Source organism: Ipomoea nil, unplaced genomic scaffold, assembly GCF_001879475.1.
Source record: "Ipomoea nil cultivar Tokyo-kokei standard unplaced genomic scaffold, Asagao_1.1 scaffold1407, whole genome shotgun sequence".
Classification (NCBI taxonomy): domain Eukaryota; kingdom Viridiplantae; phylum Streptophyta; class Magnoliopsida; order Solanales; family Convolvulaceae; genus Ipomoea; species Ipomoea nil.
Genome location: NW_017617835.1, coordinates 2,004,912 through 2,018,732, shown reverse-complemented (window position 1 = coordinate 2,018,732; position 13,821 = coordinate 2,004,912). Strand labels below are relative to the sequence as shown.

General features: G+C 34.1%; 3 protein-coding genes across 6 annotated transcripts; all 3 read left to right on the top strand.

Moving 5' to 3' along the window:
- The first annotated feature begins 342 nt into the window (after positions 1–342).
- LOC109186481 lies at positions 343–2,485 on the top strand. Its single transcript, XM_019336475.1, has 3 exons — positions 343–605; positions 727–845; positions 2,171–2,485. The coding sequence occupies exons 1-3, from the start codon at positions 358–360 to the stop codon at positions 2,188–2,190; spliced, it is 387 nt and encodes a 128-aa protein (XP_019192020.1). The 5' UTR covers positions 343–357; the 3' UTR covers positions 2,191–2,485.
- Positions 2,486–3,779: 1,294 nt separating this feature from the next.
- On the top strand, positions 3,780–7,990 carry LOC109186832. 3 transcript variants are annotated; one of them, XR_002055174.1, is made up of 8 exons: positions 3,780–6,025; positions 6,111–6,200; positions 6,288–6,451; positions 6,569–6,689; positions 6,774–6,842; positions 7,013–7,142; positions 7,268–7,715; positions 7,779–7,990. XR_002055174.1 is itself a non-coding variant. In XM_019336990.1 (7 exons), the coding sequence occupies exons 1-7, from the start codon at positions 3,842–3,844 to the stop codon at positions 7,510–7,512; spliced, it is 3,003 nt and encodes a 1,000-aa protein (XP_019192535.1). In that variant the 5' UTR covers positions 3,780–3,841; the 3' UTR covers positions 7,513–7,990. The 3 variants fall into 3 exon arrangements, 1 of the variants encoding a protein (XP_019192535.1); XM_019336990.1 differs by having other exon boundaries at positions 7,268–7,990; XR_002055175.1 differs by lacking the exons at positions 7,013–7,142; positions 7,268–7,715; positions 7,779–7,990 and having other exon boundaries at positions 6,586–6,689.
- A 519-nt stretch (positions 7,991–8,509) lies between these two features.
- LOC109186833 (probable protein ABIL5) lies at positions 8,510–10,740 on the top strand. 2 transcript variants are annotated; one of them, XM_019336993.1, is made up of 9 exons: positions 8,528–8,612; positions 8,692–8,793; positions 8,866–8,948; positions 9,026–9,173; positions 9,271–9,370; positions 9,468–9,504; positions 9,672–9,802; positions 10,310–10,374; positions 10,483–10,740. In XM_019336993.1, the coding sequence occupies exons 2-9, from the start codon at positions 8,725–8,727 to the stop codon at positions 10,597–10,599; spliced, it is 750 nt and encodes a 249-aa protein (XP_019192538.1). In that variant the 5' UTR covers positions 8,528–8,612; positions 8,692–8,724; the 3' UTR covers positions 10,600–10,740. The 2 variants fall into 2 exon arrangements, with proteins under 2 accessions (XP_019192537.1, XP_019192538.1); XM_019336992.1 differs by having other exon boundaries at positions 8,510–8,793.
- The last annotated feature ends 3,081 nt before the right edge of the window (positions 10,741–13,821 follow it).

Below are 13,821 nucleotides of genomic sequence, written 5' to 3'. Positions count from 1 at the left end.
AATTTTTAAAAATTTTTTAATTTTTTATTCTATTCTATTTATTTATTTATTTTTAATAATTAAATAGGCAACCTGCTAGTAACCTGTAAAAAATGTCAATTGAACAAATTTAGCTGATAGGTGGATTTATTTGACACTTAATTTAGTTTGTGGTGGGAATTGAACACTTCGCAGTAGTAGATGAGTCTATTTGACACTTATGTTAAACAGTGTTAAGTATTGTCATTAATTGTTTTAAAGTACATGGATTAAATTGAATAAAGTTAAAGTACATGACTAAATTGAACAAAACGATACAATACAGGGACCTAGCAGGTATTTTGAACCTTGATATCACATATCACTACTCTTGAATCAATGAGAAATAACGACGCCGTATCACTAAACCATTTTGAAACCCTTGTCGCTCTCCTCAGCCCCCTTACTGCAAGCATCTACCTCCAAACCTTTTCTTCAATGGCGGCCTCGAGAGTGCTCTCCAGATTATCTTCTCGGTTACAGCCTGTAGCTCTCAAGATCAACAAGTCGGCTTCTCTGTCGCATGATACATCGTTCCTCAAGTCAGCCTCCCAATCATCTGTCAAACGCTTCTCCCGAATCTCCAGGTATATACGCATACATACATGATTCATGTATCTGTTTTATGTTATTCTGCATGTATACGTACAAACATGGAAATGCGGAGCTTGAGATGCTTATTGTGCTTGTGATTGAAATGGAAATTAGGTTACCCGTGGAATTGAGTGGTGTGGAGACGATGATGCCACTGTACAGTGCCATAGCTTCAGCTCGACTGAAGTCCAGCTTGTCCATTGAATCGCATAGCTGGAGTTTAGTTCCTCAAGGTAACGTTTTTGGCTTCATTTTTGGAATATTTTTTGCGTCCAGGAGATGTTCGATGTTTTGCTGTTATAGAAATTTTCTCCTTTTTTCCCTCTCTCAAGCTATTTGGTTCTGTGACATCTGTAGTACCAAATGTATACTAGGCATTGAAGGATGAAGACTTTTTAGTTTGAAATTTGAATTTGGATAATTCTTTCTCGAATGCTTGTGGTAGAACCTTTTGGTATAAGGTCTATTATGGTATAGGGTTAGAGCTTCTCTCAACTTTAAACTATTTTGTCAATTGCTACAACTGCAGTTTATCTTGGGATTGCCTGGAAGTTTCTACTTTGTTATACTATTTTGTCAGAAAAAAGCTATGTGGGGAGCGCCTGAAACCTGCTTAAAATTAACTGTATTTTCACGTTCCCTAGATTTTGGGGACCTCTATCCTTTTCCCAACCTCTATTAATTGTACATTCGTACTCTGTAGATGTATGTTTACAAGTATCATTACTTGTTGAAAGATCTTGGTAGTTGTCATTTGTGGCTATTATTTTCATTACCTGCTTGTTGGTGGTTGGGTCTGTCTTTTGAATTGTGGTTTAATTGCCCTTTGAGGTTACTGCCTTACTGGGGTCAGCTGTCTTGAATTCCGTTATTTTTAACGTCTTGAGGCTCAGTTATAAATTGTAATTGGAATGGGAAGGGGCATGGGGAATAGACTGCAAAAATTTTAGATGTTATATATGTTGATGTACCATAGAGGGTTACCTTGTGTTAGGTAAAGGAAGCTTGCAGCTGGAGTGCTAAAATTAGAGCAATGGGAGAGTTCTGTTCACTGTTAAAATTATACGCCAAAGTCATGCATTATATTATGTTGAGAACTAAAAAAAAAGGTGTAAAATGAATAATGACCCTGCATTTGGTTTGGGCTGGGATTGATATAAAGGTATTGAAATTTGAAACATGGTCATAATTCAATTGGCTTGCTGCCTCAGTGCCTCCTTTATATATTCTTGGGAAGCACATCTTTTGCGTCATCCAACCTTACTTGAAAGAAGTCTTGGTCTTTTTTTCCAAAGGCACCAAATAATGGCATTTGCTAGCACCTGATTTTCAGGTTATATGGTTTGTTTATATGTTTATTGTGTGGAACAATGTATACTAATGCAAGTAAGGGCATGCAGAAGTTATACTTTTCTTGTGACAATATCCTATCTTTGGCTTTGAAGACTAATGATTGATTTCCTACTACTATATTTCTTGCATTTTGTTGTTTTACCATATATGCTTGTGTTATATACGTCAACAGTGGGATTTTGCACTAATTTTGTATATATTACAGGGAATTCACTGCCTTTATGATAGGCACCTTTTGAGTCAAGTCCTCACTAGGCAAGCAGTTTATTTCTCTGAAGGGATGTAGGCGACAGACTCGATATCTGAATTTAGACCAAAAACATTTCTGTGGTCACCTTAATAACTTTTTCCTACATTATTAGTGACTGATTTCCCAGTTCCTGGCAACCATTTTGGTTTGCTGAGTTGTATACTAATCTGTATTTTGCTCTGTCCAAGAGGTTGATTGTTTCATACTCACAAAGGCTGAATTTTGGTGAGTAATGCTGTGTTACATATACCTCATCATTTGCTGCTTCAAGGTTCTCATATTCTCATACTCCCCTCTCCTCCCTCATAAAACAGAGTATTCTATTTTAATTTTTTTTTTTTTTTCATTTTCTTGTGTATATGCTTGTCTGGTCCAGTTTGGATCAGAAATCATTACAAAAAATTGTTAAAAATAATTTGTATATAAAATTTTGTGATATAAATTTTACTTAATATTAAATTAATGATATATATATTATACTCCGTATTATAGATAGACAAAATGGAATGGAGGGAATATAACACCACGTCACTAACAGTTTTTTTTTTTTTTTTTTTTTAATAATCAAAATCGATAGCATTTGTTAGGCACAATATTAGCTGCAACATTTAGGCTTATTTGATGAAAAAAATTGCAATTTATTGTGCCAAAATTCTTATCAAATATATTAAAGTTGGTAATTTAATATTCCATATTAAAATTGCTTCAATTCAATTCAAAATTGTATTTGTAAAAAAAAACAATACACCTTAAATTTGCATATATAATTTTATAAAAGAATAATACAACTTAAAGCCAAAAAGCAAAAAATAAAAAAACTAAGTTTGAACTAAAATAGAAGAATGATTTAAGATAATCATCCTCTTCCTTATTTCACAAAATAAAATAAATAAAGAGTTAATACCCAAAATCGTCCTCGACTATACTGGTTTTTCTCAATTTCGTCTTAAACGATTATTGTGACCTAATATCATCTCAGACTTTTGTGTTTCGCTCAATTTAGTCCCTGACTTTTGTATTTTTGCTCAATTTAGTTCCTCATTTGTTATTCTATCCATTTGGTGTTAAATAAATAGACAATTCAGTAATTTTAATATTGGCATCTCTTTACTCATAGACATGTGAACTGCGAAATCCTTTTTTTTTTTTTTTTTACGAATTACTCCTAAAATTGCGAATATAAAATTTGATTTGCAGGTACGAGAGTAATTCTGGGTGTAATTCGTACAAGAAAGAGGAATTTCGCACTTCACAAGTTAAAAGTAAAGAGAGATCAATATTGACATTACTGAATTGTCCCTTTATTTAACACAAATTTGACGAAATAACAAATTGAGGACTAAATTGAGCAAAAACACAAAAGTCTGGGACGATATTAGGTCACCAAAGTCGTTTAGGACGAAATTGAAAAAAATCACTGTAGTCAAGGATGATTTTAGGTATTAACTCAATAAATAAATCAACCATCATGATAAGACAATTTCATAAAATATCATTTTATTTTTCACATATTCCTTGAACAAAACATGATATAAAGAGTTATTCTTGTCATCTAAAAAATAAAATCAATACTCTGTAAATGTAATCCAACAGAGATAGAGCAGAGCGACTATGTGACGGCCACACATGGCCTGCGCTTCCGCTTCCTTCACCTTCAAACCGCTGCAAAAGGCTCAGCTTCAGCTCTCTCCCTTCTCCTACTGTAAGTATTCATTAATGCTCAACCCTTTTAAGATCTACACCTCATATTTCCCTTCAACCAAACTCTCACTTGAAGTTGATATACATGTTACTCGCTTGGAAACAGACCGGGAAATCTCAAGAATCATACCGCGTAGCGTAAATCATAGTGAAACTGGTTCTGGGTTGTCTTCTTTTAGTTCTAAAGTCAGCAGGGTTAGTAGAAAACATTCAAAAAATAACCATGCAGTAGAAAACGTTGAGAAAAGGGTCGTATTAAAAGAAGGGCATGGGGTAAATGGGTTAAATTCACGAAAAAGAGGGGAATTAAGCCCTGAAATTTCTATTGTTAAATCCAAAAATGGGTCTTCTGGAAAGAAGGATGAGAAAAATGTTGAGAAAAGAGTCGTATTAAAAGAAGGGCATGGGATAAATGGGTTAAATTCACGAAAAGGAGGGGAATTAAGCTCTGAAATTTCTATTGTTAAATCCAAAAATGGGTCTTCTGGAAAGAAGGATGAGAAAAATGTTGAGAAAAGAGTTGTATTAAAAGAAGGGCAGGGGGTAAATGGGTTAAATTCACGAAAAAGAGGGGAATTAAGCTCTGAAATTTATATTGTTAAATCCAAAAATGGGTCTTCTGGAAAGAAGGATGAGAAAAATGTTGATAAAAGAGTTGTATTAAAAGAAGGGCATGGGGTAAATGGGTTAAATTCACGAAAAAGAGGGGAATTAAGCTCTGAAATTTCTATTGTTAAATCCAAAAATGGGTCTTCTGGAAAGAAGGATGAGAAAAGTCAGAGGGTAGAGCAGAAATCAAGAAAGAATGATGGCAAGGAGGTGGCAATGGAGCAAAAGGAAAAAGGATCTAGTAAAGGTAAGGTACACTCACCGGAAGCTAAGTTGAGGCTAGGGTTGGATATGTGCTCGAAAAGAGGGGATTTTTGGGGGGCAATTAGGCTGTTTGAGTTGGCTAGGAAGGAGGGAGTAAGAATTGGGCAATACCATTATTCTGTGCTTCTGTATCTTTGTTCTTCTGCGGCTACTGGTTTTCTGCAGCCTGCAAAAAGCGGGAGTGGTAGTAGGAGTTTGAATCCGTTAGAATCCAAGGAGGTTAGTAGTGTGGGGTTTGAAGATAATAGTGAATTTTCTCAAATGGAAAATAGAAAACCTTATGGAGGAGAGAATGGTTTGACAGTAGATAGCTCTTTGGAAAATCAATTGCATGTTAATGTTTTTCCATCAAAAGTAACGGAACATAATTCTCAAAGTACGTTTAGTTGGAGTGAATCGTTGAGCACGCCTTTGGACTCTTCTCCTCAAACTCTAGATGAATTAGTTCAGTTGATGAAGACTAGTGTCAAGCCTTCTGAGGTAAAAGATGCAAGGGATCAACAGGAAGGCTATATAATTCAAGTAGGCCAAGATGTCAAGAGCTTTGCCCTTCGAAAGGGTTTTGAAATATGTGAGTTGATGCGTTCAGAAAAGGTTCCAATGAATGAGGCAACTTTCACATCCATGGCTAGACTGGCAATGTCTTTAGGCGATGGTGATAAGGCATTTGATGTGGTGAAGCAAATGAAGGAATGTGGGATAGATCCAAGACTACGATCCTATGGTCCTGCTCTTAGTGTTTTCTGCAATAGCGGAGATGTTGAGAAAGCATTCATGGTTGAAGGACATATGCTGGAGAATGGGGTTTATCCAGAGGAGCCTGAACTAGAAGCACTATTGAAATTAAGTGTTGAGGCTAAAAGGAGTGATAAGGTCTATTATTTATTGCATAAACTTAGAACGAGTGTTAGGCAGGTTTCTCCTTATACTGCTGATTTGATTGAGGAATGGTTTCATAGTAAGGCTGCTTCTGGAGCGGGAAAAAGCAAATGGGATCAAAGATTAATTACGAAAGCAATTGAAAATGGAGGCGGAGGTTGGCATGGACAAGGCTGGTTGGGAAATGGAAAATGGACTGTTTTGCGTAAAACCGTGGGATCTGATGGCTTCTGTAAATGTTGTGGTGAACAATTAGCAACCATTGACCTAGATCCTGAAGAAACTGAGAATTTTGCCAAATCAGTCGCATCTATAGCTTCACAGAGAGAGAAGCATTTAAATTTTCAGAAATTTCAAGTATGTAAAGTTTTGTCGTGAATAATTTCTTGTCCTCAAATAATATGTGGGCCTTACGAGGGTAAAAATAATCAACTGAATGCAGAAATGGCTCGACGACCATGGACCTTTTGAAGCAATTGTTGATGGAGCAAACGTTGGCCTCTTCAGCCAAGGAAAATTTCAACCCTCTAAGGTAAGTGTTTGATTACACAGTTTACAAAATACAAGAATAAATTATTTTCTTTGTTCTTATCTCATCTTGTAATTTTCATCTTAAAAGGTCAATGCTGTTGCGAATGGAATTCGTCAGATGCTTCCTTCTAAAAGATGGCCTCTTATAATCTTGCATAATAGACGAGTTTCTGGTGTAAACAAGGCACTTGTACAGAAGTGGAGAACTGCTGATGCACTCTATGAAACACCTACCGGTTCGAATGATGATTGGTAAGAACTATGGTCCTTTTGCTGTCAGTGAAAAATTTTTGTTGCCATTTATTCAATATTTTATGATGCACCGTCATATATATATATATAGCCATCCGGAAGTAACTTGTTCTTCAGGTACTGGTTATATGCAGCTATAAAGTTCAGATGCTTAATTGTGACAAATGATGAAATGAGAGATCATTTGTTTCAATTACTCGGAAATGACTTTTTCCCTAAATGGAAAGAGCGACATCAGGTGAGTTTTAATACTTACGAGGGTTGATATGATATCAGTGCTTGGGACGCTTATATTGGTTCTCATGAAGGATTTTTATGAAAGGTGCATTTTGGTTTCTCGGAAATAGGTCAAGTATTTCACATGCCTCCCCCATATTCTGTTGTAATCCAGGTTTGTCTTCTCTTGCAACTAATGTATTAATTTTTTCGACCTGGAATCTAGACATGGATGGAACATGCTCATGATCCATTAAATTAATATACACGACTTAAAAGTTTCTTTTTTTTTTTCTTTAGTGTAGATAACAATAAATAGAACGTGTGACACTTTTTTGTTGACAGGAGTCAGAAAAAGGTCACTGGCACATTCCAATTGCATCAGAGCTTGAATCTGAAGGGGATAGGACGTGGTTATGTGTTACACGGACTAACCCACACACGACAGGGAAGAATTCTCCTAATGTATCCAAAGGTATTTGTTTATAAATGAAATAGCAGTTGAAGAGCACTATTACAATTTGGTCATTTAAAAACTTGATCTTTTTAATGTTAAATGTTTCCCACATAACCAATTGTTTTTATCTATTTTAAAACCAGAAACAGAAGTTTCGAACCATAAGGAGAAAGATGTAAGCTCAAGTACTCAAAAGAAAACTCGAAAAGAAGTGACTAGAAGGAAGCATGGCAACAATGAGAAGATTAGTCCAGAGGTACCCAAAGAGACGTGTGCAAATCTAAAAGGTGTTCTACGATCATCGAGATCTCCAAATCAGAAAATGATTCTTCAAGAACTCGAGTCTGCAGAGACACTTGGCAGCTGCATAATTGATTTCCAAATATAATGTATGTGACCGAGGCCTTCAGAATCATCAGGACCTTGTTTGGCACTTGAGCTGACGAAGAAAATCTGATCAACAGTTTCACGGTTTTGATCCTCTTGCCTTCTTCTTTCACCCTATAAACTATCCTAACCGAATGAGCTGACTACAATTCTGCAATGTTCTTCATTAGTGAGTTTATTTTTTTCCACCATAGCCGTAACGAGGTAGTAGAAGTGTGGATGCTGCTGAAGAAAGAGATTCCTCCAGCTTCTCAAATTTCACCTGAGTGTTCAAGTTGAGGGAAAAATTTATTGTGCATAGAGTATTTTAGTGTGCTCTAAATCAGCAAAACACAGCCCTTTTTGGCTCATGGTGTGTTCCCTAGTACCTAAGACAGTGGAAGTTGCATTTTGTCTGTTTTGGTTGTTTCAAGGCTGGAAATTATGATTTCTGAGCTGCCATTTTTATAATCACCTTGCATGTGCCTTGCATTTTTGGACACTGGATTCCATGATTCTCCATTAAATGTTAATGCTGGTTTTATCACCCAACTCTTGAAACATGAACCAAAAAAATGTCTTTATTTTATTTTTATTTTTTTATTTTTTTTTTTGTTGCGAAAAACAATACAACATCAACATGTGTACCTGCAAATCTGCAATCACTATTCAAGAGTGTGTGCTCGGTAAAAAACATCATTGAGGTAAATCAGCTAAGGTTGCTCAAACCAAGAATGCTGAATTCGTAACCTTGTGATTATCAAGTCAACTGTCTGGCTAACTTGGCTAAGGTTGTCGTACTAAAGTTTCTGCAAGAAATGTATATTGTTTGAATAAAAGGAGGTCTGTTGAGGCAACAGAAAGAGGCTGACTGACGGTTGGATAGGTATCTGCACAGCTAGTTTTGGAAAGGGAATGGGAAAGGGGTTAGTACCCTAAAGATCACGGGACTGACAGTAACTTTTGTCTCTCATATATGCCCACACTCCATTTCTCTGCTTTTAAAATCTCTCTCTTCAACCCTTGTCTCTTTCTGCTCTCTATCTCTCTCCCTAGGAAACAGACACACAATATTGACACAAGAATCCATCATAAAATGGACCACTCTTCTTCCCCCTAAAGGTTATCCTGTGCTCTTGCAACGTTTCTGTTTTTTGCTCTGTACAGTTTCTAAGCTTTCTTGCTCAAAGAAACAATGCAGGTGGATACTGTGTTGCCTGCCAATGAACAGATTATGAAAATGAAGATGATACCAGAAGTTGAAGAAACAGATGATGATACCAAATTTCAGAAGTCTCTAAGAGTAAGTGTTTTTTTTTTTGGAGAAATTTCTCTGTTTTGTTTCTTGAATCTTGTTTAATTATCTTGATTGCAGGAACTCAGGGATTTGTGCTCTCAACTTCATCATGCTGCAGACTACTGTGAGACCACATTCCAGAATTCTGAAGAGAAGAGAAGGCAAGTCTTCCAATTCTTCCAATTTAATGGTATGAAGTTGTGCATATTTTTTTAATTCTGCATTTATTTATGTGCAGTGTGGTGGAGCACACAAGAGAGTACATATGCAGGGCTGTCGTTACGGTCGTTGATCATCTGGGATGTGTCTCTGCTAACCTTGAATGTTGTCTTGCGAAGAGCAACAACGTTTCTGAAACAGAACTTCGAATCGACTGCCTGAAACAGGTTAGTATGTAGTTAGTAGAACCAGAATTAGCAGAAAACATGGTTGTTTTATGGGTTGTTACCCCGTTGAGTGTCTGTTTTGTTTTGAATTTTATAGAGGCTTGGAACATCCCAATACTATGCTCAGAAGCTTGCGGTTACCAGATTTTACTGGAGCGCTAGTTGTCCGAGATTTCACCCTCGCTATCTATCCCCGCGTAATCTTTTCACTCTATCACTCAAACAAATTCTTTTCATCAAATGTTGTGGTCTCTAGACTCTAGTTCTTAAAGCTGATTCTGTTTTCTTGATCAGCAATGCCAGATCCTAAGCAAACCGGAGGAGTCACAAGGTTAGTTTTCTTTTCTAGATGCTTTCCAGATTTGATTTGAGTCGTACCAACGACATGTTCCAAGTCTCGGGTTTGAGTCTTCTGAATGGAGAAACAAACATTAGGAAGAAATTAGCAAGGAACTTTTGAGTAATATTTTGTATCTTTTTAAACTTGTGTGAATGAAGGGAATCAGATGGTTCAGTTGATGCTAAGCCTGAATTTGAAGCAGAAGATGAAGTGCCACTTTTCCTCTACACTTGCAGCTACAAGGCTTCTCTGGCTGAGGATACTGAGAATGGGATTAGCTCCTCACCAGGTAAAATGGATTATTTACAAACCCCTTTAAACTTTGAATGTCCTTTTTTTTTTGAGTGACGAGGGAAACTCACAATTTACTATCTGAGGGTGTGCACTGGGTAAGTCTTGCATTGTGACGGTAAAAAATCACAAAGAGGTAAACTATCATAGATTGTCTATAGCTGACCGGTTCAAACTAAAAAGGCCAGCTCCCACTGGGAGTCAAATTTGAAACTTTGTAGTTACCAAGTTAACAGTCCGACCAGCTTGGATCTTGGTTTGCGGGATAAGTGTGGAGCATATAACATACAAAATAAAAATTTGTAATTCTACTATCTACTTAAACTTTTAGTTGAAACAGAACATAACATATCTGACCTCATTGGGCACATCCTTAAATCACTCAAACCAAACATGTGATTGTGAAGCATATATACTATAATTATCTGATCCAAAGGTTAAAACATTATAATTAAGTTAAGCAGTTCTTAACAACACAAATTAAACCATTCTTGGATATCTGCAGTGTTGCCTGTTCGTCATGACCTTCCAGCACTACCAAAACCTCAAAATCCCAATTTTGATTTCCAGGTATCCATCCATCTATACATATATGCTCTTTCACAGTTGGATATATATATGAGGAATGGTGAGTAGATGAGAAAAGCTAATAATGTTGTTGTTTTTGGTTGAATTAAGGATGGTCGGAAGCTAAAACGGAGCATATTGAACTGGAAAGCATTGCAGACTACAGACTTGAAGTCAATGATTCGGCGAGGCAAAAGAACACTAAACACTCCTGTTAGCTACTGCTAAGATTAATTAGTACTTACTTTATTCGTAAATTTGTATTAATGCATGTATCATGTATGTATAAACAAGCACATCATTCCTGCTTCAACTAGAGAATATTATCATTTCATCAGTTTCATAATTTAATTAAGGGATGATTAAAAATATTGTGTACATTATCATATCCTTTGATTTACGGAAAAGCCTGTAACGGCTATAGGAATATGCACTTTGAGTGTTATTTGAAAGTACATTATTTGAGTACTGAAAGTACGTTATTTTGTATACTATCAAATAATGTACATTCAGTACATAATAATGTACTTTTAATATATTAAAAATGTACTTTGTATTTAAAAAAAAAAATACATTAAATAATGTACTTTCAGTACTCAATAATGTACTTTTAGTATATTAAAAATGTATTTTTTTAGGGTGTTGCTATTTACACCATCCTTTGGTCAAAAGTAGGTATAAAGTATCTTGAAATTGTAAAAAGGTAAAAAATTTCAATAATTACATAGGTGGTGTAAATAGCTAAATGGGGATTCATTTTGCTATTTACACCACCTTGGTCAAACCTCATTTATGAGGTGTAATTAATAATTTTTTAATTCAAAATTTAATTAAGAGAAAATGATACTTTTTTTCCCTAAGTTATATACTTATAGTACTTTTTATCCCTGAATTATTCATGTTAGCATATTAGCCCCTCAACTATTCTAAAAGTGACGATTCCCCACCCCCCCTCCTTCGATATATTAAATTGACATTTTTACCCTTAAAGTAAATATTTTATTTATTTTTCTTCTCTAACAAATTATTGCGTATACGTAGGGATGACCACGGTTCGGTTCTAACTGAACCGGACACTATAGCAATCGAATTAAAAGTTTCCGGTTAAGGGAAAATTGTACACTTTTTCCCTCTGAGTTATATGATTATATCACTTTTTTTTTCTCTCAGTTATTTGTTCATCCACATTTGCTCCCTCAATTATATTAAAAGTGGCAGATTTTCTACATTTTATGTTAGGTGAACATTTTAACCCTTAAAACTAAATATTTCATTTATTTTTTCTTCTCCAACAAATTATTGTTAATATGTACGGATGATTATGGTTCGAAACAATTTTTTATTTTATTGCCAATTCAAAATTTATTTATTTATTTATTATAAATTCTATTTCTTATTTTTAAAATAATATAAATTCAATAATTATTTTATTTTATTTTATTTCATTTTTTCGGTTCTGAATCGTAAGTATAAGAAAATAAAGTTGTGTTGTGCCCTCACAATTAGTTAGATTTGTTCTATATTTTCTTAAACATTTTTAACCCTAAGAATCTAAGCTCCACTCCCAAGGTTCGGACCTATGACCATTTATTTGAAATGGTAATTGAAATGTCATCATATTACATGATAGTTGGCTTAATCATATTATATATAATTAGTATTGTCTCGTGCGATGCACGGACTAAATATTAAAAATTTGTTTGTAATGTTAGAATAGGTAAAAAAAAATGTTTTTAATAATGGTATTTGAAGTACAGAAGAAGAAAACATGAACCACAATTTAATTGTTTAAAATTACATTTTTATTAAGTATATGACAAAATAATTATGATATTGTATTTACAGTATTTAATTTAATAATTGAAAATAGTATGAAAAAGTTACTATATATTATTAATCGCAACTAGCGGTATACATATTTAATCTTGAGTATGTTTACTCCTAGTATGCTACCCATGCGATGCACGAAATGAATATTGGACAACATTATAATAATATTATTTATTAAAAAATACATAATCTAATATCAACATAGTTGCAATTCATATTCATATATATATATATATATATATATATATATATATATATATATATATATACACACACACACACACACACACACACATACCATATGGTCTTGTGAAAATTACATGTTGTTAATACCAACATTTAACCATTAATATCAACATTTAATTTTCACAATACCATATGACTTTATTATAATTAAGATTAAGATAATCATATAAAAACTAATTGCTGTTAAATCAAAGTAATTGTAGATTACTAGTATATATGTCCTTTAATGAAGGTGTGCATTCCTCAAAAAGAGAGAAATCAAATATAATCTTAGATATAAAATCACACTCCAAAATGTCATTGGAACGTAATGGATTGTCAACTTCAATATGACTGCGAAAGCCTAAGAAATCAATATTTTCCCCCCTTTTTAATTGGAATGAAGTTCGGAGGAGTAATATATAACACGTGTGATTGCGAATTAAAACAAACTCCCTTTGGCTTTGCTTACGATTCAGAACCGAAAAAATAAAATACAAAAAAATAATTATTAATTTTTTTTAAATAAGAAATAAAATTTATAATCAATAAATAAATTTTGAACTGACAATAATAAATAAAAAAAAAATTGTTTGAACTGAACCGTGACCATCCGTACATATAAACAATAATTTGTTGGAGAAGAAAAAATAAATGAAATATTTAGTTTTAATGGTAAAAATGTCTATCAAACATAAAAGGAAGAAAACATGCCACTTTTAATATAACTAGGAGGCAAATGTGGATACATGAATAACTAAGAGGGAAAAAGTGTTAAAAGCATATACCTACGGGGAAAAAGTGTCATTTATAATAAATATTTGTTAAAAAAATAATGTTTGACTAAAATTAATGAAGGTGGTGCAAATAGCAATTTTTCATTTACACCACTTAAAAGTTATCACACCTATTAAATAGGTGGTGCAAATAGCAATTAGGATGGTGTAAATAGAATTCTCCATTTTTTTATGGTCCATATAATAATTTGGCAACATTGTCGGTTTAGTCCATTGATGTAACTTGGTTGAAAGTCTTGAAATATTAATTGGGGATTAATTATGGTTACTGTTAACAATTTACAAATTGAATGAAATGGTGATTACCATTAAAGTGTTAACATAACTACAATTGAATGAAATGGTGATTACCATTAATTTACTAAACACTCCTTTATTTGTTAACTCTACTGTAGTCTGTAGAAGCGAGCCACGTCATTATGGACCACACACGTGCCGCATTGCGTCGTCGTGATGCCGCAACGAAGTTGACAATGTTTTCATTTACGGAGTATTTATTTATTTATTATTCGTTTTCTTGTGCTGTATTACTATTATTAAAATTTGCCACGTTACTAAAGTACCCTGGAAAGAAAAAAGATAATATTAGAAAAACGCA

Coding starts and splice junctions, on each gene's coding strand:
- LOC109186481 (XM_019336475.1), top strand. CDS start 358: ATGAGAAATAACGACGCCGTATCACTAAACCATTTTGAAACCCTTGTC. Junction 606..726: donor CGCTTCTCCCGAATCTCCAG/GTATATACGCAT, acceptor AATGGAAATTAG/GTTACCCGTGGAATTGAGTG. Junction 846..2,170: donor CTGGAGTTTAGTTCCTCAAG/GTAACGTTTTTG, acceptor TATATATTACAG/GGAATTCACTGCCTTTATGA.
- LOC109186832 (XM_019336990.1), top strand. CDS start 3,842: ATGGCCTGCGCTTCCGCTTCCTTCACCTTCAAACCGCTGCAAAAGGCT. Junction 6,201..6,287: donor GAAAATTTCAACCCTCTAAG/GTAAGTGTTTGA, acceptor TCATCTTAAAAG/GTCAATGCTGTTGCGAATGG. Junction 7,143..7,267: donor TTCTCCTAATGTATCCAAAG/GTATTTGTTTAT, acceptor TTTTAAAACCAG/AAACAGAAGTTTCGAACCAT.
- LOC109186833 (XM_019336992.1), top strand. CDS start 8,686: ATGCAGGTGGATACTGTGTTGCCTGCCAATGAACAGATTATGAAAATG. Junction 8,949..9,025: donor AATTCTGAAGAGAAGAGAAG/GCAAGTCTTCCA, acceptor ATTTATGTGCAG/TGTGGTGGAGCACACAAGAG. Junction 9,174..9,270: donor GAATCGACTGCCTGAAACAG/GTTAGTATGTAG, acceptor TGAATTTTATAG/AGGCTTGGAACATCCCAATA.